General features: G+C 39.1%; 1 protein-coding gene across 2 annotated transcripts in view; it reads right to left on the bottom strand.

Annotated features, from left to right (window-relative positions):
- ZNF519 (zinc finger protein 519) overlaps positions 1 to 24803 on the bottom strand; it is a 56581-nt gene extending 31778 nt beyond the window's left edge. The window contains exons 1-2 of one of the 2 annotated variants that reach the window (XM_523986.6): positions 24592 to 24803; positions 16641 to 16767 (exon numbers count right to left, since the gene is read on the bottom strand). In XM_523986.6, coding sequence (XP_523986.5) covers positions 16641 to 16767; positions 24592 to 24594 — 130 coding nt within the window. In that variant the 5' untranslated portion in view covers positions 24595 to 24803. Of the gene's footprint in view, positions 1 to 16640; positions 16768 to 24591 lie in introns of those variants that run through there. The other variant, XR_010151848.1, reaches the window with a different exon arrangement.
- Between the last annotated feature and the right edge of the window lie 704 nt (positions 24804 to 25507).

Here is a 25507-nt window from a genome sequence, read left to right as displayed (position 1 = left end):
GTGAGTACCAGGCCAAGCATCATTCACTACAAGTGAACTAAAGAGCCTTCAATCTTAAGGGAACATTGGTGGTAGCCTGGCGGTATTCCCCATGGGCCTGTGGTGATGGTAGCAATGGGATGAGGCTCTTCTGCCTGTGGAATAAGGACGGAAAAATGGGAAGAACTGAATCTTATGGTTTAATTGCTAGCTCTACCACAGTACAACAGAAAACGAAGTAGACTCCTAAGGTTATTGACTAGCCCCTGGCTCCTGGATGGCACCGATGGGCTTGCTGAGAGCCTGAGGGAACTCACTACTCTGAAGGAAAGGATACAACGCTGGCAAGCCCTGTGTAGGATACCACCTACAAATTATAAAGCCCCAGGACCTTGAGCAATTACTGGTTCTACCAGGTAGTGGTTACAGCTCACCTTGGGTGTGATCAACTGCTGTGCTGGTTTCAGGTCTGACCCACTGCAGTCCTACTGATAGTGACAGAAGACAAACTCCTAGGCAGGCAGGGATGGGTCCTTGGTGAAACTCGACCTTCGAGGAAAGGACAGTCTAAAGCCTGAAAACTGAGCTACCAGTTCCAGGAAGAATTCATGGACTGGAGTGAGAACTTCCATCCCTAACCCACTCTCTCTATTGGTTCTTTGAGAATGATTCCTTTTAATCAATTGAATGGTGCCTTTTCCAAGTCCACCCATGAACCAGTCAGCATGCATTCCCCCATTCTAAACCCATAAAAATCCAGGACTCAGCCTCACAGATGGCTACCCACTTTCAGGTCCCCTATTGCTGTTGATAGCAAGACAAGAAAACAACAAAATGGAAGGAGTAAATCTTTATATAATCAATAACAACACTGAATGTAAATCGACTAAACTCTCCAATCAAAAGACATAGAGTGGCTAAATGGATTAAAAAAAAAAAGACTCTGATTTGTTGCCTACAAGAAACACACTTCACCTATAAACACATAGATTAAAAAGATTTAAAAAATTCCATGTGAATGAAAACAAACAAAAAAAGCAGTAGTAGCTATACTTATATCAGACAAAATAGATTTCAAGACAAAACTATAAGAAGAGACAAAGACGGTTATCTATATAATGAGGGCTGGGCACAGTGGCTCATGCTTGTAATCTCAGCACTTTGGGAGGCCGAGGTGGGTGGATCACCTGAGGTTGGGAGTTTGAGACCAGCCTGATTAACATGGAGAAACCCCATCTCTACTAAAAATACAAAACAACAACAACAACAAAATTATCCGGGCATGGTGGCACATGCCTGTAATCCCAGCTACTCAGGAGGCTGAGACAGGAGAATCACTTGAACCTGGGAGGCAGAGGTTGCAGGGAGCCCAGATTGCACCATTGTACTCCAGCCTGGGCAACAAGAGCGAAACTCAGAGAAACTCCGTCTCAAAATAATAATGATAATAATAATAATAATAATAATAATGAGGTTAATTCATCAAGAAGATATAAGAATGTTACATACATATGCACCTAACACTGGAGTACTCAGATATATTAAGCCAGTATTATTACAGCTAAAGAGACAGGCCCCAATATAATAATACCTAGAGACTGCAACACCCCACTTTCAGCATTGAATAAATCTTCCAGACAGAAAAACCAACGAAGAAATATCAGGCCTAATCTGTGCTATAAACCAAATGGACATAATGGATATTTACAGAACATTTTATCAAATGGCTTCAGAATACACATTTTTCTCTGCAGTGCATGAATCATTCTCATTGATAGACCATATGTTACGTCACAAAACAAGTCTTAAAACATTTTAAAAATTAAAATAATATCAAGCATCTTTTCTGACTACAATGAAAAAACCTAGAAATTAATAACCAGAAAAAGTTTTGAAATTATATAAACACATAGAATTTAAACAATATGCTCCTGAAAGGCCAGTGGGTCAATGAGGAAATTAATAAATAAATTGAAATATTTCTGAAATATGTGATCATGGAAATACATGAAAACTTAGGATATACAGTAAAAGCAGTACTAAAAGTTTATAACTAAAAGTGTCTACATAAAAAACTCAAATAAACAACTTCATGACAGATTTATTGAAATTTCCATGAAAATACCATCAGTATTCTTCACAGAACTATAAAAAACAATCCTAAAATTAATGTGGATCAAAGAAGAGCCTACATAGCCAAAGTAATACTAACCAAAACAAAATAAAAAATCTGGAGGCATCACATTACCCTACTTCAAATTATACTACAAAGCTATAGCTACCAAAACAGCATGGTATTGCTATTAAAATAGACACATAGACCAATGAAGCATAATAGAGAATCCAGAAATTAAGCCAAATACAGGCAACTCATCTTAACTAATAATCAACAAGGCATACAAATAAACAAATTGAGGAAACAACACCCTATTCAATAAATGGTGCTAGGAAAACTGGCAAGCCACACATAGAAGAATAAAACTGGATCCCCCATCTCTGACCTTATACAAAAATCAATTCAAGATGGATCAAAGATTTAAATCTAAGGCCTGAAAGCATACAAATTCTAAAAGGTAACATATAAAAAAACTCTTCTGGACATTGACTTAGGCAAAAAATTCATGACTAAGACCCCAAAAGCAAATGCAACAAAAACAAACATAAATAAATGGGACCTTATTAAACTAAAAAGCTTCTGCACAGCAAAAGAAATAATCAGCAGAATATATAGACAACCCACAGAGTAGCAGAAAATATTTGCAAACTATGCACAGAAAGCTAGTATCCAGAATCTATACAGAACTCAAATAAATTAGCCAAATAATAATAATTCCATCAAAAAGTAGGCAGAGAAAATGAATATATATTTGTCAAAAGAAGACATACGAACACCGAACAATAATCTAAAAATGCTCAACATCACTAAGCAGAGAAATACAAATGAAAACCACAATTAGATACCAACTTACTCCTACAAAAATGGCCATAATTCAAAAGTCAAGAAAACAACAGATGTTGGCATGGTTGTGGTGAAATGGGAACACTTAACAAATAAAATGTCATTTGCAGCAACCTGGATGGACCTGAAGGCTATTATTCTAAGTGAAGTAACTCAGAAATGGAAAACTAGATATTGTATGTTCTTATAAGTGAGAGCTAATCTATGAGGATGCAAAGGCATAAGAGTAATGTAATAGACTTTGGGGACTTGAGGGGGAAAGCTGGGAGGCGGGTGAGGGATAAAAGCTACATATTAAGTACAGTGTACACTGCTCGGGTGACAGGTGCACTAAAATCTCAGAAATTACACTAAAGAACATATCCGTGTCACGAAAAACCACCTGTATTTCCAAAACCATTGAAAAAACCTAATGATGTATCTTAGAGAGCTAGAAAAACAAGAGCAAACAAAACCAAAATTAGAAGAAAAGAAATAATAAAGATCAAAGCAGAAATAAATGAATTTGAAATAAATAAAATACAAAAGGTCAATAAAATGCAAAGTTGTTTTCTAAAAAAAAAAAAAAAAAACCTTTAGCCAGACTAAGAAAAAAAAAGAAAACTCAGCCAGGCACAGTGGCTCATGCCTGTAATCCCGGCACTTTAGGAGGCTAAGGCAGGGGGATCACCTGAGGTCAGGAGTTTAAGACCAGCCTGTCCAACATGGCGAAACCCCGTCTCTACTAAAAAATATAAAAATTAGCTGGGCACGGTGGCGGGCACCTGTAATCCCACCTACTTGGGAGGCTGAGGCAGGTAGAATTGCTGGAAGTCAGGAGAAGGAGGTTGCAGTGAGCCAAGATCAAGCCACTGCACCCCAGCCTGGGCGACAGAGTGAGACTCCTACTCAAAAAAAAGAAAAAAAAAAAAAAAAGAAAGAAAAGAAAAAAGAAAAAAAGACTCAAATAAATAATAACAAAGATGAAAAAGGAGACATTTCAACTCTACAACTTATACTGCAGGAATTCAAGATCATTAGTGGCTGCTATGAGCAGATAGATGCCATAAATTGGAAAATCTAGAACAAATGGATAAATTTCTAGACACATAGAACCTAAAAGATTGAACTGTTAAGAAATCCAAAACCTGAATAGACAAACAAGACATGTTGAGATCCATAATAAAAAACCTCCTATGAGAGAAAAGCCTGAAATCTGATGGCTTCACTTGAATTCGACCAAACATGTATACAACTAATAGCAATCTGACTGAAACTACTCCAAAACAGAGGAGGAGGAAACACTTCCAACCTTGTTCTGTAAGGCAAGCATTACTCTCATACTAAAACCAGACAAACGCCTATCAAAAAAATCTATAGGCCAATATCAGCAATAGATGCAAAATTTCTAATAAAAATACTGGCAAGTAAAATTCAGCAACATATTAAAAAGATTATTATAGATGTAAAATTTCTAATAAAAATAGTGGCAAGTAAAATTCAGCAACAGATTAAAAAGATTATTATACCTCATGATCAAGTAGGATTTCTCAGGGATGCAAAGATACTTCAACATATGCAAATCAATTAATGTAATACATCATATCAACAAAAGAAAGAACAAAAACCAAGATCATTTTGATCCTGAAAATCATTTGATAAAATTTAATATCCCCTCATGACAGAAACCCTCAAAACTATAGAAGAAACATACCTCAACATATAAAAAGCTATATATGACACTCACATTATATGATACTAAATGGGGAAAAATGAAAAGCTTTTCCTAAGATTGAGAACATGACAAGGATGCACACTTTCACCACTGTTAATTCAACATATGGCAGCTAGAGCAATTAGACAAGAGAAAAAAATAAAGGGCAACCAAATTGGAAAGGAAGAAGTCAAATTAGCTTTGCTTGCAGATGATGTGCTCTTATATTTGGAAAATCCTAATTCACTAAAACACTATTAGAACTCATAAATTTAGTCAAGATATAGGATTAAAAAGCTAGCAGCATTTTTATATACCAACAGTGAACAATGTGAAAAAGAAATGAAGAGAGTAATCCCATTTACGATAGCCACAAATTAAAATAAAATACCTAGGAATTAACCAAAGAAATTAAAAATCTGTACAATGAACACTATAAAACATTGATGCAAGAAATTTAAAAAGACAAAAAAGAAAATATATTTTTTGTTCATAAGAAAAATCAGTATTTTTAGTGTCTATACTACCCAATCCAATCTACAGACTTAATGCAACCCTATCAAAACATCAATGATATTCTTCACAGAAATAGGAAAAACAATCCTATAAAGTGGACAGAACCAAAAAAGACTCAGAAGAGCCAAAGGTCTTGCAAGAAAAAAGTTTGCCTTTATGTGGCTGGCTTATTTTTCTTAACATATGACCTCCAGTTCCATCCATGTTGTTGCCAACAACAGGATCTTATTATTTATAAGTGAAAAGTACTCCTTTGTGTATATGTACACTGGCTTTATCCATTCATCTGTTTTTGATAGACACTTTGGTTACTTCTAAATCTTGGCTAATGTAAACAATGCTGTGTGAAAGGAAAATAAATCTTTGAACCCCCAAATCACTAAGCTAAAGGGACAAGTCAAGCTGGGAACTGCTTAGGACAAATCTGCCTCCCATTCTATTCAGTCATCCCTCTGCTCACTGAGATAAATGCATACCTGATTGCCTCCTTTGGAAAGGCTAGTCAGAAACTCAAAAGAATGCAACCGTTTGTCTCCCACCTACCCATGACCTGGAAACTCCCTCCCTGCTTCAAGTTGTCCCACCTTTCCAGACTGAACCAATGTACAACTTAAACATACTGAAGTCTCATGTCTCCCTAAAATGTATAAAACCAAGCTGTGCCCTGACCTCTTGAGGCTGTGTCATAGGTGTGCATCCTTCACTTTGGTAAAATAAACTACCTAAATTGGATGAGACCTGTCTCAGATATTTTGTGTTCACAGCTACAATAAAAATGGAGGTGCAAATCTCTCTCTGATGGCCTGATTTCCCTTGTGTACATACCTAGGATTGGGGTTGCTAGGTAGTATAGTTGCTCTATTTTTTTTTTTTTGAGGAACCTCTAAACTGTTCTCCATAGTAGCTGTAATAATTTACATCCCCACCAAGAGAGTACTAGAGTTCCCTTTTCTCCACATACTCACCAGCATTTGTTATTGCCTGACTTTTGGAGAACAGCCATTGTAACTGGGATAAGATAACATCTCACTGTCATTTTGATTTGCATTTCTCTGATGACCACATGTTGAGCACCTTGTCACATGCACTGTTATTCGTATGCCCTCTTTAGAGAAATGTCTATTCATATTTTTTGCTCATTTTTAATCAGATTATTAAATTTTATCCTATAGAGTTGTTTGTGTGCCTTACATAATCTGGTTATCAATTTTTTTTCTGATGGGCCATTTGCAAATATTTTCTTCCATTTGGTATGTTGTCTCTTCACTTTGTTGATTGTTTCACTTGCTGTTTAAAAGTTCTTTAACTTGATGTGATTCCATTTGTCCATTTTTGCTTTGGTTGCCTGTGCCTGCAGGGTATTATTCAAGACATCTTTACCCCATTTAATTTCCTGGTGAGTTTCTACAATGTTTTCTTAATAGTACTTTCATAGTTTTAGGTCTTAGTTAAGTCTCTAATCCATTTTGATTTAACTTTTTAATACAGCAAGAGATAGGGGTCTAGTTTCATTCTTCTGAATATGGATATTTAGTTTCTGTAGCATAATTTAGTCAATAAATTCCTTTCCTCAATATATATTCTTGAAACCTTTGTCGAAAATAGGTTTGCTATAGCTATATGGATTTATCTCTGCGTTCTCTCTACTGTTTCACCGATCAATACCATGCTGTTTTAATTACTACAGCTCTGTAGTATCATTTACAGTCAAATACTATGATTCCTCCAGTTTCTTTTGCATGTTCTCACACATTTGCTGGAGCTAAAAATTAAATTAATTCAGTTCATGGAGGGAGAGAGCAGAATTGTTATCAGAGGCTGGAAAGTATAGTGGGGGGTTGGTGGGAAGTGGGGAAGGTTAATGAGCACAAAAATAATTAGAATAAGATTTAGTAGTTGCTAGTACAACAGAGTAACTATAGTCAAAAGCAATTTAATTGTATATTTTTAAATAACAAAAGGAATGTAATTAGATTGTAAACAAAGGATTAAATACTTGAAGTAATGAATACACCATTTACCCTGATGTGATTTTTATGCATTTCATGGCTACTTCAAAATATCTCATGTAACCCATAGATATATACAGCTACTACTATGTACTCACAAAAATTAAAAAATAAAATTTAAAAATAAAAAATATATATAAATTTAAGTTGCAAAGCTTAAAAAAAGACCACTGGTCTTCATTTCTTCATAGATATATGCACTTAACACCACGTTGATCACATTGCCTTTGTGGGAATTCCAAAACACAGTTAAGAATTTGTACTACTTCAGTTGCTGTAGCTTTATCCATTCCAAAAGCATGTAGAAGAGAAGGAAAATTTTATTACATGTGCCCAGCACAGCTTTACCTTCTCCCAGTACAGCATGGTACAACCAGGAGAAACTCCCAACTCTATGTTTCTTCCTCAGGAGAGAAAGAAGTGTGGAGTATGTGTCCACATCTCTGGTTTCCGAGGGGCTATCCAAAGATGGGGTTTGGCTCCCCTGACAGAGTGCTGAAGGAAATGGTGGTATACTCTGGATGATGGCTATACATATTTTACATCAATATAAGAAGCAATCCTAAAAATTATATCAGAACTAAAGAGACCACAAGTGTTCAACAATTGTCAAAAAGAGAAATATTGGAGGCATACACCCTGATTTTAAAAACCTATTATAAAGTTACATTAATCAAAATAGTTTATAATGGATTAAAAAGAGACAATACCAGTGAAACAGAACACAGCACATCAATAATCCCTTGCATATATTATCAAATGAAGAGTAATCTGCACATCCATATTCACTGTAGTATTACTTACAGAAGCAAGTAAGTGGAAAGAACCAACTTAATAAATGAATAAAGACAATTTCAAATATACAAATAAATATTATTCAGGTTTTTAAAAGCAGAAAATGTTGTTATATTCACAATAAATACATTTTTAAGACTTTATGTGCAAAAAGCCAGGCACAAAAAGACAAATACTATACAATTTTACTTATGTAAGATACCTAAAGTAGTTAAACTCCTAGAAACAGAAAACAGACTGAACTGTCTCAGGAGCTAAGTGGAGAAAATGGGTAGTTGTTGTTTCATGGACAACCTGTTAGGACACAAAGCAACTCTTATTCTTTTTAACTTTTAAGTTTGGGGTTATATGTACAGGTTTGTTATATAGGTAAACTTGTGTCATGTGGGTTTGTTGTACAGATTATTTTTTCACCAAGGTATTAAGCCTAGTACACATTAAAGATTGAATCATACAATGTATCCTTTCTTACCACATGGAATAAAACTAGAAATCAAAAGCAGAAGCAAAATTGCCAAATTGAAAAATCTGTGAAACTTAACAAACTCTTTAAGATACTCTTCTTTAAGTGTCAGGAGATTTAATATTGTTAAATGACAATAGTATCCCCAGTGATATTCAAATTCAATGTAGTCTCAATGAAAATCCAAAAGATATTTTTTGAAGAAATATATTTTTAAATTATTACATTTACACAGAATTTCAAAGGACCATTGATGGCCCAAACATTCTTAGAAAAAAAGAACAAAATTAGAGGCACCACACTTCCTGTTTTTAGAATAGATTACAAAGCTACATAAATAAAAACAGTGCGGTACTTGCAGGAAGACAGATGATGGAACAGAATGGAGAACTCAAAAACAAAGCATTGTGTATATGGTCAAATGATCTTCAACAAGGTTACTATAACAACATATTAAGGAAAAGATAGTCTCTTCAATAAATGGTGTTGGAAAACTCTATATCCACATGGGAAAAATTGAGGTTGGATCCTTCCCCTAAACCATACACAAAAACTGTCTTGAATGAGTTAAATATTTAAATGTAAGAATTATAACTCTACAATTTTTGGAGGAAAATATAGGGAGACTGGGTGTGGTGGCTCACACCTGTAATCCTAGCACTTTGGGAGCCCAAGGCAGGCAGATTACTTGAGGTCAGGAGTTCAAAACCAGCCTGACCAACAGGGTGAAACCCTGTCTCTACTAAAAATATTTTTAAAAATTAGCCAGGTGTGGTGGTACATGCCTGTAATCCCACCTACTCAGGAGGCTGAGGCAGGAGAATCGCTTGAACCCAGGAGGGGAAGGTTGCAGTGAGCCAAGATCATGCCATTGCACTCCAGCATGGGCAACGAGAGCAAAACTCCATCTCAAAATAATAATAATATAGGGAGAAAGATTATGACATTGGTCTCAGCAATGTTTTCTTGCATATAACATCAAATACATGAGCAACAAATTTAAAAACACAGAAAAATGGGACTACATTAAATTTATCTCTGCACGCTAAACATTTAGTGAAGTAAGCAGAAGAAAAAAAATTGTATGTTTGACAGAAGTTAACACCCAGAATATATAAACTTTGAAAAATCAACAACAAAGAGTAAGTAACATGATTAACAAATGGACAAGAGATGAAGATGTTTCTCCAAAGATGAAATAATACACATAGCAATTACTGAAAACATTTCTAGTCTTTAGAAAAATGTAAAGCAAAACCACAATGAGATATTATTGTGCATTAATTAGGATGGCCAATATCAAGCAAACAAAAAATAACAAATGTTGTCAAGAGCATAGAGGAATTGAAACCCTTGTGCACTGCTGGTAGGGAAAAAGTGACTTCTGGGCATCTAATCAAAATATGCAGAGTATACTTGAAAGAAATATTTGCACATCCATGTTCATTGCAGCAATATTCACTGTATTCGTTTATTATTGCACTGCTATAAATACCTGAGGCTGGGTATTTTAAAAAAAAAGAGGTTTAATTGGCTCATGGTTATGCAGGCTGTACAGGAAGCATAGCAGCTTCTGCTTCTGTGTCGACCTCAAAAAGCTTCCAATCACAGCAGAAAGCAAAGAGGGAGTGAGTCATCTCACATGGTGGGAGCAGGAGCAAGACAGAGTGAGGGTGGGGGTGCCACATGCTTTTTAAAAATAAGATCTCAGGAGAACTTACTACAGCACAGACAGTACCAAAGGGAATGGTGTTAAACCATTCATGAGAAACCAACTCTATGATCCAATCACCTCCCACCAGGCCCCACCTCCAACATTAGAAACTGCAATCTTAGATGAGATTTAAATGGGAACCCAGATCCAAAATATATCATTTACAAAAGACAAAAAGTGAAAAAACTCAAACGTTCTTCAATGAATAGGTAATTTTTAAAGATGTGCCTTATATATACAATGAAATATTCTTTTTTTTGAGACAGAGTCTCGCTCTGTCGTCCAGGCTGGAGTGCAGTGGCATGGCCTCGGCTCACTGCAAGCTCTGCCTCCTGGGTTCATACCATTCTCCTGCCTCAGCCTCCTGAGTAGCTGGGACTACAGGTGCCCGCCACCACGCCCAGCTAATTTTTTTTATTTTTAATAGAGCCGGGGTTTCACCATGTTAGCCAGGATGGTCTCAATCTCCTGACCTCGTGATCCTCCTGCCTCGGCCTACCAAAGTGCTGGGATTACAGGGGTGAGCCACTGCGCCTGGCCACAATTAATTATTCTTTAGCCTCAAATGAAAATATCTTGTCAGATGCTACAATAAGAATAAATCTTTAAGCCATTATTTTAAGTGAAATAAGACACTAATGAAGTGACAGTGTATGATTCCACTTACATAAGACATCTTATGTCATAAACTTACAGAAACAGGCAGTAGAAAGATGACTGCCTATGGTTGGGGTTGTGAAACCTTTGTGGAGCCAAAGATCAAGGAGGGTCATTTGGAAAAAGCAGGCCCTCACCCAGGTGGCAAACTGAAGAGCCCTTGGACATGGCTACAGACAAGGAAATGGCGCACTGAACTTGGTCTTACTGAGGATCCTGAAGCAGTTCTGCAACCTGTCTCAAACTCCTCTCAGCTATAGTCCAGAAATGGTCCTCCTATCAAGAGAGATGCAGGAAGACACACCCAGCCATGGCCCTAGAGGCAGGCCTGTAGATCTTGGCCTCAGCTGTGGTCCCGGAAGCAGCCCTGTAACTCAGTTCTAGCCCTCACAGCCACAGTCCATGGCCAGTTATAGGCACCCAGTTAGAGACCTGTGAAAACTGCTTCAAGGTAGCTAGTAGAAGACAAACCCATTCATACACCTGGTATATGGCCCATCATATGCAGACAAATTTCAAAACCCTACCCTAGTGCCTGCTGTATAGATTAATGTCCACAAGGAAATCTCTACCCTAGTGCCTGCCATATAGATTAATGTCCTAAAGGAAATCTAATCTTTCCAGGTCCCAAAAAGAATCCATGACTATCCTAATCTCTGGTAACAGGACCATCAAAGGCAGACCCCACAGTGACCCAGCAGCACCCTTGTGACCCAGCTTTACAACCCTTCTTCTCTGCAACCCCACAGGTAACCTCATCAGCCTGGGAACCCAACAAAAGGAGATCTTTACCTGCCAAAAACAGTTTACAGAAACTGTAACCATTGTTAGATCCTTCAAATGTACAGAAACAGGGCTGCTTCAGGGACCACAGCTGAGGTCAAGGTCTGTAGGTCTGCCTCCAGGGCCATGGGTAGTTATACTGTGCCACTATCAATGCTTCTACCTTAACATATTACTGAAAGTTTGTATCAGAACAATTAGGCAAGGAAAGAACAAGGCTCTCCAGTTTGGAAAAGAAGTAAAAATGTTACTGTTTGTAGATGATATGATCATACATATGTATATAAAACCTTCGAGTACAACAACAAAAACTGTTTGAACTAATAAATGCATTTATTAAAGTATCAGGATAATCAACATACAAATACTTGTGGGGTTTTTGAGACAGGGTGTCACTCTGTTGCCCAGGCTCACCTCAAACTGCTGGGCTCAAATGATCCACCTGCCTCAGCCTCTGAAAGCACTGAGATTACAGAAATGCAGCACTGCACCAGGCTCAGCATACAAATATTTGTTGCATTTCCATACAGTAACAACAAACTTTCCACAAAAAAAGAAACAATTTTTATTTACAATTGTATAAAAGAAGTTTAATCAAAATAAATTTAACTGATGATATAAAAAATTTATACATTAAATACAGTAAGATATTGATGACAGACATTAAAGTAGACCCAAATAAATAGAAACATATTCCACTGGAATAATTAATACTGTCAAAGTACCATATTATCCAAAGTAATCTACGGATTCAAAGTTTTAGTGGAATTTTCAAAAGTAATAGAAAATAAAATTGTAAAATTTAAGTGTAACCTAAAACAACTTGAAATAACCTGAGCAATATTGAAAAAGAACAAAGCTGGGGGCATCATACTTTCTAATTTCAAACTTTATTTAAAGGTTATAGTAATGAAAAAAGTGTGGTATGTGCATAAAAACAGATACAAAAACCAATGGAACACAATAGAGAGCCCAGAAGCAATCCATGCATACAAGGTCAACTAATCTTTGACAAGAGCACCAAGAATATACAATGCAGAAAGTATAGTCTTGTCAATACACGGTGCCAGAAAAACTAGATATCCACAAGCAAAAGAATATAATTAGATTATTTTCTTTGACCATACCCTAAAATTAACTAAAAATAAAAGACTTACATGTAAGACATAAAACCTTAAAACTCCTGAAGAAAACATATTGGAAAACCTTGTTGATATTGGTCTTGGCAACAGCTTTTTGGATATAACACCAAAAGCATAACATCGAAAGAAAATATAAACAAGTGGGACTGCATCAAAGTAAACAGCTTCTGCACAGGAAAGGAAAAAAAAAATTTTTTAAACCTTACAGGACAGAAAAATATTTGCAAGCCATGTATAAGAAGTTAATATCCAAAATGTGTAAGAAACTTCTGCAATTCAAAGCAAAACAATGATGATGATAACCTATTCAAAAACAGACAAAAGATTATTTTACCCCAAAGAAGACATACATACAAGGGAAATCCTGTATGTTGTCAGTGAGATGTAAATTGATACAGTCATCATAAAAACCAATAAAAAATAAAAATAGAAGTATCATATAATCCAGTAATATCACTTCTAGGCATACTACTACCAAAGGAAATAAAATTAGCACCTTGAAGAAGTATCTTCAGCCCCCACGTTCGTTGTAGTATTGTTTACAACAGACAAAATATGGTGTGTGTGTGTGTACATACACACACACAGAGAAGAATACTATTCAGCCATAAGAGAAGGAAATCTAGCCATTTACAACATGGATACACCTGGAGGACATTATGCTAAATGAAATAAGGCAAACACAGAAAGACAAACTGTATGTTCTCAATTAGATGGGGAATCTAAAAATGTAAACTCATAGAAGCAGAGAGTAGAAGGGTGGTTGTTAGTGCCTGAGGGTGGGAATATGAGATGTTGTTCAAAGAATACAAATTTAGTTACAAATTGAGCAAGTCTGAGAAATCTAATGTACATTAGCATTAGATTAGCCAGATAGCATTGTTTATAGTAAGTAATACTGTAACATATGCTTAAAATTTGCCACAACAGTAGACCTTAAGTATACTTACTATAAAAAAAAAGGTTATCCATGTAAGGTAATAGATGTGTTCATCAACTTGACTATATTTTATTTCACAACGTATACACATATCAAATCATTACATTGTACACATTAAATATATAGTTATACAATTTTTATTTATCTGAAAAATCCATGCCACACAAACACAGTCATAGAGTAAGTCCTCACTTAATGTTCAAAATAGGTTCTTGAAAACTGTTGGCTTTTTTTTAAATGAAACAACACTGCTATATGCCATTCAAATACCTTTCTTTTGTATCAATTAAACTATGGTAAAATTCATTTTCTTAAACAATATGTTGCTTCACTTACAGTTACAGCTTCTAGGAACTATCAACATTAAGAACTGAGTATACACATATACGATTTATATAGGTATGTGTATGTGTATCACCTTACACATTTATACATATAGATATATCTCAATGACACAGTCCCAGCAGGCTCCCTACTAAATAAGACAAAATTATAAGATAATAGTTATTAAAAAATAAGATAATAGATGGCTTAATATTTGCTTAGCAATGTTCTAAGCTCATTAATGACACAGGGCATTTAAAAAATCTAGAAGGTGAGTAGATACTTTTAATCAGTGGTGTCCAACCAGCTCTTTGAATGAGAGGACTTTTTGCTTATCTGTGGTGACGAATATCATGAAAACTGCATGAACCTTTTTTCTTTTTAGCACATCAGCTATCATTAGTGTTCGTGTATTTTATGTGTGGCCCAAGACAATGTTTCTTCTTCCAATGTGACCCGGGGAAGCCAAAAGGTTGGACACTCATTCTTTGAACTATAATTTGAAAATCTGCACATATAGAGTTTAAATTACAAATCTCAATTTATTCTAAAGCAGTAACACTTTGAGGTAAAATAACATTATATTTTTTCATATTTAGAAAAATGCTTATTGTTCTGATAAAATTGCTGAGTAAGGATTTTTGTAGAATCACATTTGCAATCTCTACAGGATTAAAAATTATTAAGCGGAAAAGATGCAACATCTGTCCCTGGTGTTGCTGGGATTTCTGAACCAAATCCCAGTATGTCCCCTACTCACCTTACACATTTTAGACATGATGCAAAAAGAATATCTGAAAAAGATACTTTAACATAGAACTCCTCAAAAATACAAATATTCCTATGTATCCAAAACCAATGGAAAAGCAGACAGATCATGCAGCCCTTTATAAGTGATAAAGGGGACATTGGGTCTCACTGTAAACTTGAAGGGAGATCACTAAAGAAAAAAAAAATTCTTAGAAAATTTAAGAGCATGAGACAGAAGATGTCCCTATCTGTAAATATGAAAACAAAACAAAACAAAAAACACAACCTTTTCAGAAATTATTTTCATTGGAGCAAAGCTTCCCAAACTACATTTTTTTTTCTTTTTGAAAATTCACATTTCCAAGTGATTTTTTTTTTATTATACTTTAAGTTCTAGGGTGCATGTGCACAACATGCAGGTTTGTTACATATGTATACATGTGCCATGTTGGTGTGCTGCACCCATTAACTCATCATTTACATTAGGTATATCTCCTAATGTTATCCCTCCCGCCTCCCCCCACCCCACGACAGGCCCCGGTGTGTGATGTTCCCCTTCCTGTGTCCAAGTGTTCTCATTGTTCAATTCCCACCTATGAGTGAGAACATGCGGTGCCTAAACTACATTTTAAGGCCTGGCTTCCTTCTTGACCTTTGGTCCCCTTGCCTGTGTCATCTCCTTCATTCACCCTCACTTACTTGGGGGTTTGGCTACTGTCTCATCTATCTTCAAATTGTAAGGCTCTTTTCTTTGCTCCAGACAGGTGACCAGGTCTGGTTAGAGATAGCAACACTTGTTTTATTAAAAAAAAAAAAAAAAATCAACATGACTGTTGCTGGGGATTCTCCTATGCTAAGCAGAAAAGAGAAATTACAAATGATTCTAGAAAATTAATCCAAAAATTGTTTCCTGACAGAATCTTTAGAATATTTAAGTATTTTAAATCTGCAGGTTCTAAGTTCCACTACCCAGTACTATCGAATCAAAAATAACTGGTACGGGGCCGGGAATGGTGGCTCACGCCTGTAATCTCAACACTTTGAGAGGCCGAGGCAGGAGGACTGCCTGAGCTCAGGAGTTCAAGATCAGCCTGGGCAACATGGCAAAACCCTGTCTCTACTAAAATACAAAAAATTAGCCGGGCGTGGTGGTGCATGTCTGTAGTCTCAGCTACCTGGGAGGCTGAGGCAGAAGTGCTTGAACCCAGAAGGCAGAGGTTGCAGTGAACCAAGACTGTGCCACTGCACTCCAGCTTGGGTGACAAAGCGAGACTCCGTTTGCAAAACACATAAATAAATAAATAAGTGGTACAAAATGAATGTAAAGGTGTGGGAAACAATATTTTATGTCATTCAATTTCTAAAACTACCACTAATCTAGAGTAAAGGAAACAAATTAGCTCAAAAAAAGAGAAGGTTTATGTAAAGATGAATCATCATAAAGATTTTCTTTTTGGCTGGGCATGGTGGCTTACACCTGTAATCCTAGCACTTTGGGAGGCCCAGGCGGATGGATCACCTGAGGTCAGGAGTTCGAGACCAGCCTGGCCAACATGGTGAAACCCTGTCTCTACTAAAAATACAAAAAATTAGCCAGACGTGGTGGTGGGCGCCTGTAATCCCAGCTATTCGGGAGGCTGAGGCAGGAGAATCACTTGAACCCAGGAGGTGGAGGTTGCAGTGAGCCAAGATCGCGCCATTGCACTCCAGCCTGGGTAACAAGAGCGAAACTCTGTCTCAATTAAAAAAAAAAAAAAAAGATTTTCTTTTTTACACTAGCAAACTCCCATTTTTTTCTTGAAGAAAAGAACTGAAATTAATTCATGCAAAGCAGAAGCTCTCAAGAGACAGTCTACAAAGAAAGAAAATAAAACTCTGAGGGAGAATTAGGAATTATGTATTGAAGTTATTCTCACCCAGGGAGACCAGGTTTCTGTAGTTCTCCAACATCACATCTCTATATAAATTCTGTTGGGCAGGGTCCAGGCATTTCCACTCTTCTGGAGAGAATTCTATGGCCACATCCCTGAATGTTAAGAGTTCCTGAAAACACATATATCAAGTGACAGAGCTCTTAATTTGACTAGAGATGAAATGAGTTAAAATAACTAGTTCTGACTTATGTGGCTGACTAGGATTATCTGATAAAATAACTTTTAACACAGTAATGTTCTCTAAAGCATTCTGTAACTCTGAGGGAAAAGGATGCCAGCAAGCAATTTCTGCTGCTGCAATGGAAATATGAGCTGCACTGACCTACCCCTACCAAAACCAAGCAGAGCAGGCCCTGTGACCTCCTTCTGGAACAACGGGTGAACTCACCTCTCATTAAAGTATCTGGAAGCCCTCATGTTTGACCCTGGCCTCACTGCAGAATCATGCGAGGAACTTAATTTAAAAAACAGGGATGTTTTCACCCAGAACAATAGACAGGATCTCTGGGGAGGGCACAGGTGATGGTCTCTCTTCAAACTCTCCATGTGATCCTATTGAAAGACTGCACTGAGAGGCACTTAACTAAGCACTGCCTCTTAAGCTTCGATGTGCATATAAATTATTTGGTATTCTAGGCCTCACTGTTACAAAATTTTGCAGGTTTAAAAAGGGTCCATGAATTAGCTTCTTATAACAAGTCTCCTGTTAATGCTGATATTCCTCCTCGTAGACTCATTATAGTACCACTCAGCTAGAGAAAGCAGGCACACACAGAATCCCTTATCCCAACACCCTTATCACAACACACATATCCTTCATCCAAAGAAAAGACCACCAGTCATCAGCCTGAAACTTGGCATTCTCTGCAGGCCCTTTTACATAGTTTACAAAGGCAGGAGATAATGGCAATGTCTGAATAAGTCTGCAGTTGAAAAACATGTGCACAAGCATTAATGCAATGTTTATGGAGCATGTACTATGTGCTCAAGAGTATGTCACAGAGCACTGTGCTGGGAAGCTCACATTATGTGTTAATTCTCATAACAGGTTTCTGTAGAGGTGGGTACTAATTGTCCCACACTTCCCAGGATTTAAATGCAGGGCCTGCCATTTCTATTTCTTCTGTTTTCCTATCATTGATTTTAAAAATAAAATGTATAGAATAATAGCTCATTTTAGACAGATGGAGAGATACGGAAAGGAACTGTTAACTGCAATTCAGTGTTTGTATTTACTTTGAGACTTGTGAAGAAATCATTGAAACTGCAGGAATGGAGAACAGGTTGCTGGATGGGATGTCTCTAGAAACACTGGTTTTAATTTTTTTTTTTTTAAGACTGAGTTTCACTCTTATTGCCCAGGCTGGAGTGCAATGGTGCGATCTTGGCTCACTGCAACCTCCGCCTCCCAGGTCCAAGCAATTCTCCTGCCTCAACCTCCCAAATAGCTGGGTTTACGGGTGCCCACCACCGCGCCCAGCTAATTTTTAGTATTTTTAGTACAGCCGGGGTTTCATCATGTTGGCCAGGCTGGTCTTGCACTCCTGACCTCAAGTGATCTGCCCGCCTTGGCCTCCCAAAGTGCTGGGATTACAGGCATGAGCCACCGCACCCGGCCTAATTTTTTAAAAAAGAATTTAAGGCCCCAAAGTATATAGTTTTTCCCCTTTTATCTCCTTTTGGGTTTCAGGAAATTGTGAGCACCAGCTGTGGAGAGGCAGTAGGGGTAGTCACTCCAAACTCTGATCTCCTCTAGGCAGTTCTGTGAGAGATTTCAGTGTGGGATCAGACTTGGAGAAAGTTTAGCAGCAGAGGGTGGATCTGCGCAGGGTTGGGACAGATCTCCATGCTGCTAAGAATTTTCAGTTTTATCTTTTCTAAGCCTGACCAAGAGAAATTTGATTTTCAGAGTTTGTGCAATTTTAACCTATTTTAGCCACTTCCCTATTTTGTAACATACGATAAGAAGGAATTTAACCAAAACCCTTACGTTTTCCTAGAGCAATTATATTAGAAGGTAAATATTTATTCTTAGCAAGGTAAAAACAATACAAATAATAACTTCTCTTCTGTCCATGAATAGACCTTCAGTTGGTGGCATCAAAACTCAAAACAAGGGATGTGACCCAAATGAAGCTTAAGTCTCCTCTACACCTTCCGTCTTTGTGCTTAACACACGATGCTGAATTCAACTACTTATTCATGTGCTCTAGATTGCAAGTTCCTTCATGGTAGGGACCATGACTGCTTCATCTCTTTTTCTAATGACATACGAAATAGAAGCAGGTAGCTTATTGACCAGTTTGAGTCTCCAGATCTCCTCATTTTTCACCAAAGAACCAGAAAACTGAAGCAACTCCCATCTGGGTACAAATTAAGGAAATTATTTCTGTGAGGGGAGGAACAAACCCTGGCTGAACCATTTCTCTTCCTCTAAAATGGGGGCAGAATTTAAACCTTGTAGTCGGACTGACCCCAATTTGCACAGGACATCCTCAAATGTCTCCAAAATTCACAGGTGCTGGTGAGAGCGTCCCCAGTGACTATGGGCTGACGCCTCCATAATGATCCTGAGACAGGAGACACTCAGGCTTTGTGGGGTGCAAATATTATAGAAAATGGTTCTGCCCTGGTGGAGCAACAGATCCCGAATCTAGCTGTAATATCCCCTGTCCCTGTCCAGCTAAGTCTGAGGTAAGGGGAAGAACAAAAATACTCTACTCCACTAACAGTTTACAGGGAGGCACAGTTGTGATTATGGCTCTGGTTATTTTGTAGCTCTGACCTCCCACTGCTAAGGTGCTTGTTTAACTTACAGGATTCTGTTGACACCAGAAGCCTCTCACAGAGCTGCAGCAGGTCACTGGACAAGATCTGGAAAACTCAAAGGGCTCCACTCTGAAACTGATGCTTAAGATGTCTATGTTGACCTCTCATGATGCAGAAAATGTCTTCTGTGAGTTTTCTGTATGTCTTCAACCCAAAGTCTGGCCCTGTCTTGTGAATCCTAGGCAGAGGCCAGCTTTTATGTGCAGATTCTAGGTGGGATCAATGTGCCTCTGCATTCTTGGGGGTTACAGCAAGCAGAGCAAAACCAGAGGAAAGATCCTCTCATGGAGGCTCCTTCAACACCTTTTCTTCTCTCAAATCCCAGGACATAAATTCAAAATCTGGAGCTGCACATTTAGGTCTTGAAGGGCTGATGAGCGGTGGCCCATGTGTGGGCATTTGGGCAAGGGGAGGTGGGAGGGAGTTGAAGTTTTCAGGTTTAATTAATGCACATGTGTGATCCTAATTGGGTTTATGGGCCCCATGATCTCTGAATCAGTGTCAGATGTGAAGATGCCAGGAGCACTAATGGAGGTGGAATACTTGACTGCTGTCCTGAAAAGTTATTTTTGTAAAAATCTACTCTACCTGCTCTAGAAGGGACTGTAGATTCCAAAGAGAGACCATTCTGTTTCAAGATTTGGGGGGCACTTTGCTGCACAATTGTGGGTTGTGATTGGAATCCTGAGAAAGAAAGTTCCCTCTAAAGTGAAGCCTGGTGAGCACCTTGTGTATAACATCTAGTAATGCTGGACAGTGTGGAAAACATAACTGAAAGCAAACCCATTTCCGACCCTAAAAAACTCTCCACCAGCTGGGCGCGGTGGCTCACGCCTGTAATCCCAGCACTTTGGGAGGCCGAGACGGGCGGATCACGAGGTCAGGAGATCGAGACCATCCTGGCGAACACGGTGAAACCCCGTCTCTACTAAAAATACAAAAAAAAAATTTGCCGGGCGTGGTGGTGGGCGCCTGTAGTCCCAGCTACTCGGGAGGCTGAGCCAGGAGAATGGCATGAACCTGGGAGGCAGAGCTTGCAGCGAGCCGAGATCGCACCACTGTACTCCAGCCTGGGCGACAGAGCGAGACTCTCTCTCAAAAAAAAACAAACAAACAAACAAACAAAAAAACAAACAACAACTCTCCACCATAACAGAACAGCAAGAAAACTGTTTTGTTATATAATTAAACTAAAATGTGATGTGCATCACAGGCAATATACTAAGAGATTGCAAACAGAGAAAGGTCAACATAATTAGTATTCAACTGTACCATTTGTCATACACAGCTTATTATAATTTGGGCTGTCATCTGGGTTTTCTAATTGGTAATATTTAAAGGAAAAATAAACTTCCCTCATCTTCATGACAGGAGGTAGTGTTGCAATGTGGAGTTAGACACCTGCTGAAGGCAGCCTTCTACTCTCCTACAGAAACTGTGGGAAAGGGTGTATAAACTTGCTAATTACATTTCAAAGCAATAGTTCCCAGGTCCTAGATTAAGACAATTCTGAGTCAAACACACACACACACACACACACACACACACACAACCAAATGACCTATTTAACTGATAAAAATGATTTACATATATTTCAAAGAAGTAGAGAAAGGTTTTCAAACTAAATGCTTTAAGAAAAGAAAGAAGAGCAAAAATTCTTCCCTCATTTTAAAGAGAAAGCATTAAGCCTTTTCTTTCTAATTTGTATTTGCTCCTACAACAGCCGGGTCTAAAGGCTTGGTCTTGAACTCATTAACATCTGACTTCTAGTAGGCACTGGATTCAGGCACTGGAGGGATGGCCTTGGGCACACTGTGTACACATGAAAGAGGATTTGTGGGGAAGAAAAAAGCAGAAAAGAGAAAGATGCTATCAAGAACTATGGGTGGGGATGCAGGGCAGAATTGGTTAAGGAACTGGTTTGTGCTACAGATACAGGCTCAGGCAGCGCTATGTTCTGACTTATTCCTGTGTTCATACAATCAGAAGAGATTATGATCAGGTAGTCCAAGAAACCTGGGTTGGTGAAAAAAACAGGTTCCCGATAGAGATTCAGTGTCTACAGTTGAGATAAGCCAGGAGTCTTCTAGGCACCTGTGTATGTTCTTGGCAGAAAACTCTAGGAGGAAAGCTGTTGTGAGCACAATTCCTGAGGGTAAAACTTTGTCGTGGGAGGAGTGTAGCCAGATCAATTTTTAGTGGGTATGTTCAGGAGTGGCTTAGAAGCATGTAGGGGCTGGCAGCAGGGTCAGGGGAGGGAATCGGTTCTCAGAGCTCCTTCACTCTAAGCTCTCGTTCCATCTCACAGTAGGAGGAGACCTGGAATTACAGGACAACGCACGGGGTGACGACAAGCCTGTGTGCAGAACAAAGCCTCACTTCCCTCAGACACCTGGAGTCTCCTTGTAGACCAGGCCCCAGTGATGTCTTTCTTCTGACACAAAACGTAAGGAGTTTGCTGAACACCAACCAATTATCCAACACCAACTAGCTGTCCAACACCTCAATTCCAACACCGCCCAGAGTCAGCATAGATCCCACAAGTTCAGGCTAAGTCCCATAACACTGTCCCCACTGCCGATGCCAGTCACATGCCTCTGGATACCCATCTTTATTTCTCAACTACTTCCTACAAATCAAGGGCTTCCACATTCCCCTCCTCAAGCTCAATAATTGGTAGAACTATTCACAGAACTCAGCAAAGCACTGTACTTACATATACCAGTTTATTATTGAAGATACAGCTCAGGAACAGCCACATGGAAGAGATGCATAGGGCAAGAAAAAGTGGTGGTGAAAGCTGGGGCAGGTAGGTAATTCTGCTAAATAGCTGTGACAAAAAATTCCTCATGCTTTTTGTTCTCCGAAATCAGCTTAACGAAAAGAGACACCCTTCCCATTGTGACTTCAATAATACTCTCTCTTCTTTTTTTCGAAACCTATCACAGAGTCAGACATGGACCACACATTTCCATTTTTTTCTCATATACAATTGGCTGAACAATTTCATCTTCGATGGTCAAAAAAAAAAAAAAAAGCCTATTTGTTCAGATCCCTGAACTTTGACCTATTCTCAGCCTGATTCAACATTCAATCTCTCTTTATTAACCTCCTAAGAAAAAGCTGACTTCAGGGTTGAACGCTCTTTGATTTAGAATCTGATTTTGCCACGCTTCATTCTGCTCACCCTCTCTCACCTTCCTTCTAATCTTATTTGCTCTTTCCAACTTTTTTTAAAAGCCCTTTTCTGCCTATCCTTTGAGATCCAATTTACAGTTAATTAAAAAAACCGAAGTTGAAATAAGTGAGCAAATCTATACAGGGGGACAAACTCAGGGAGTGGCAGTGCTTTCTGGAACAGGGACATATGACTCAAGTGTCAAATCAGGCCACCTTATCCCTTGGGACTTTCTCTCACCCCCATACTCCTCACTGAAGTGCTCAATGCCCACCCTCCCAGGAGACACCGCACTGTGCCCCACTCCGCTTTTTGCTTTGCAGGTTCTTGCACTGCCTCCCTGGGGTGGGTTTTTCTTGTCCTTCAGGTTAGTTTCTCTCCCTTTGCAAATATAAGACAATTCAGAAGACAGGAATAGTCTATCTTTTTCTCTGAATACCAGCATCTGATTGGCTGACAAGCAATGTGTTTCCATGGAATGAAAACTGGGGTTGGGGGGAAAAAAAAAAAAAATCTTAAAAATCCCAAGGGATTCTTTTTTTACAGGAAGGGTAAACCTGGATATTTCTCTCACCCCCAGGGCATTCAGCTGCTCCTTTGAGAAGCTGCACTCCCATCCCTCAGTGTGTCCTCTGGAAGATTACCAAAGGGCTGCTATTCACCAGAACTCCCAAAATACATGGCTCTGGTTTGTATGTTGGGCCATCTCAAGACAGTTCTAAAACTCAGGACTAGAAAAAGGCCCGAATGTGGCTAAGGAAACATTGCCCCATAAAGTTTCCCAAGGAAAACCTCAATCCCAAGATGTCCTAATAAGGGCGTTTGTGCTAAGGGAGGATACAAGGAGAAACAGCAGAAAGATTTTTTACAGTTGAGTGCCAGGGGATTATTTTCTGCTTTTTTCTCATGTGAAATATTTGTAAGTAGAAAATAAGTATTTTACAAATTGCCATCCACTGCTCTGTGAAAAAGTGATTAATTCAAATACTGTTTCTGAAATGTGCAATAAAGGACAAAAACAGTTGATAATGTATGGGAGCGTAGAAGTTGGCTTTGGGGAATGTCAGCAAGAAACCGGAAATTTAAGATTTTACTTCAAGCCAGGTTAGGCTGGCAGAACAGAGTAGTGGATGTGAGACCCTGCTTGCCACACATTTGGAAAATGCAGGCGAAAACCAGTGTCTTGGATTAAAGTTAAAATAATTACATAGCAGTCAATTAGACTGAAGTGGCTCCAGTGGTCTAGGCCTCTATGTAAAAAAAGAAATCTAACTCAAATGCATTTTTTTCTAAGTTACTACCTTAGGAGGAAACGAAATTCAAGCTTAAACAACTACAAACCTCCAATTAATCCCTGATTACATAACCAGGAAATTTCCACCCAGACACTCCAAATAAAGCGACTACATAACAGTACCCAATTATTTAATTGTCTTTGCTTCCTCACACACCTTATACAAGCCTTTCTTTCAAGACCTTCTAGTAGCCCCCCAACCACAAACCATTGCTGAGCGCTGTCCCATTAATTAATCACTGTTTACTCATATAAGCTGTCTATGTTTTAATGGCGCCTCAGTCTAATTCCGAACAGGGTAAGGTAGGGACGGGGGACCCCACGGACCACAGCTCCTTCCACGCAGGAACCCTGCACACCGAGTCGGCGTCTTTCCGATGACTTTCGCCTCATCACCTCACAACCTGGGGAAGATGCAGGGCTGCGGGCGCAGAGCTGCGCAAAGAGGGCTACAGGCTGGGGCCAAAGCCGCCGTGCAGGGACAGGACAGGACGTCCGGAGTCCCTGCACCGGAGGGGACTGAGGGCTGAGCTGCAGACTCGACTCGCAGACTAGGTCCCGTCACCGCCATGTCCAGCCGGTTCCAAGGAGCCCCCTCCCTAGTCTCGGTACGCCCTGCCCCCCACACTCACCATTTCTCGGCTTCAGGGGTGTCCTGGAGTCTTAGCTATAAATCATTCAATGCCAGCAGGTCACAGAGCGACGGAGTGAGTGGCAGAATCACCGAAGTCTCCCGGAGCAGAAGACACAAGGCAATGAAGCCCTAACCCCGCGCTCGGGCTGAAGTGAGACAAAGGCCGCGCCAGATTCCGGAAGCCGCCCCTTCCTCCCTGGCTGCGCGCCTGATTGGACAGTTCCCACCCCAGAGCCCTGATTGGATAGTAGTGCAGGCACCGCGACCTCAGGCCTTGCGTGTCAGAAGATGCCACCATACACTGCACGGAATGAGCCGAGAGTGACAGGCTCTTGGCTCCAGTCACTTTCAGGCAGGGCTTTCTGTCTGTGCTGCGCCTGGCTCTGCCCAGGGGTCATTTTTTTAGCATTGTGGTGTATAACGTTATGAAGGTTATGTTCGTTTATAAAACACACACACACGTTGTTCACAAATGGAAGCAATATAATGACAATTATTTAATATTTCAGATTTCATAACCTTTCTGGCCGCCGGTCTTTGGAGTGGGACACCTAAGATTTTAAGAGAGAAGCATTATCCTCTAAAAAATAAAACGTTAGCTATTGTGAATTTTAAATGTTTTATTAGCCAGATCAAAAATAGTAATAAAAAGAGTCCGGACATGGTGGCTCACGCCTGTAATCCCAGCACTCTGAGAGGCCAGAGGTCAGAAGTTCGAGACCACTCTGGCCAACATAATGAAGCCCTGTCTACTAAAAATACAAAAATTAGCCGGGCATGGTGGCAGGCGCCTGTAATCCCAGCTGCTTGGGAGGCTGAGGCAGGAGAATCGCTTGAACCCAGGAGGTGGAGGTTGCAGTGAGCTGAGTTTGTGCCACTGCACTGCAGCCTGGGTGACAGAGCAAGACTCCATC

The sequence above is a fragment of the Pan troglodytes genome, chromosome 17, assembly GCF_028858775.2.
Source record: "Pan troglodytes isolate AG18354 chromosome 17, NHGRI_mPanTro3-v2.0_pri, whole genome shotgun sequence".
Taxonomy (NCBI): domain Eukaryota; kingdom Metazoa; phylum Chordata; class Mammalia; order Primates; family Hominidae; genus Pan; species Pan troglodytes.
The sequence above is the reverse complement of the archived record's forward strand: the minus strand, read 5'-3'. Positions and strand labels throughout refer to the sequence as shown.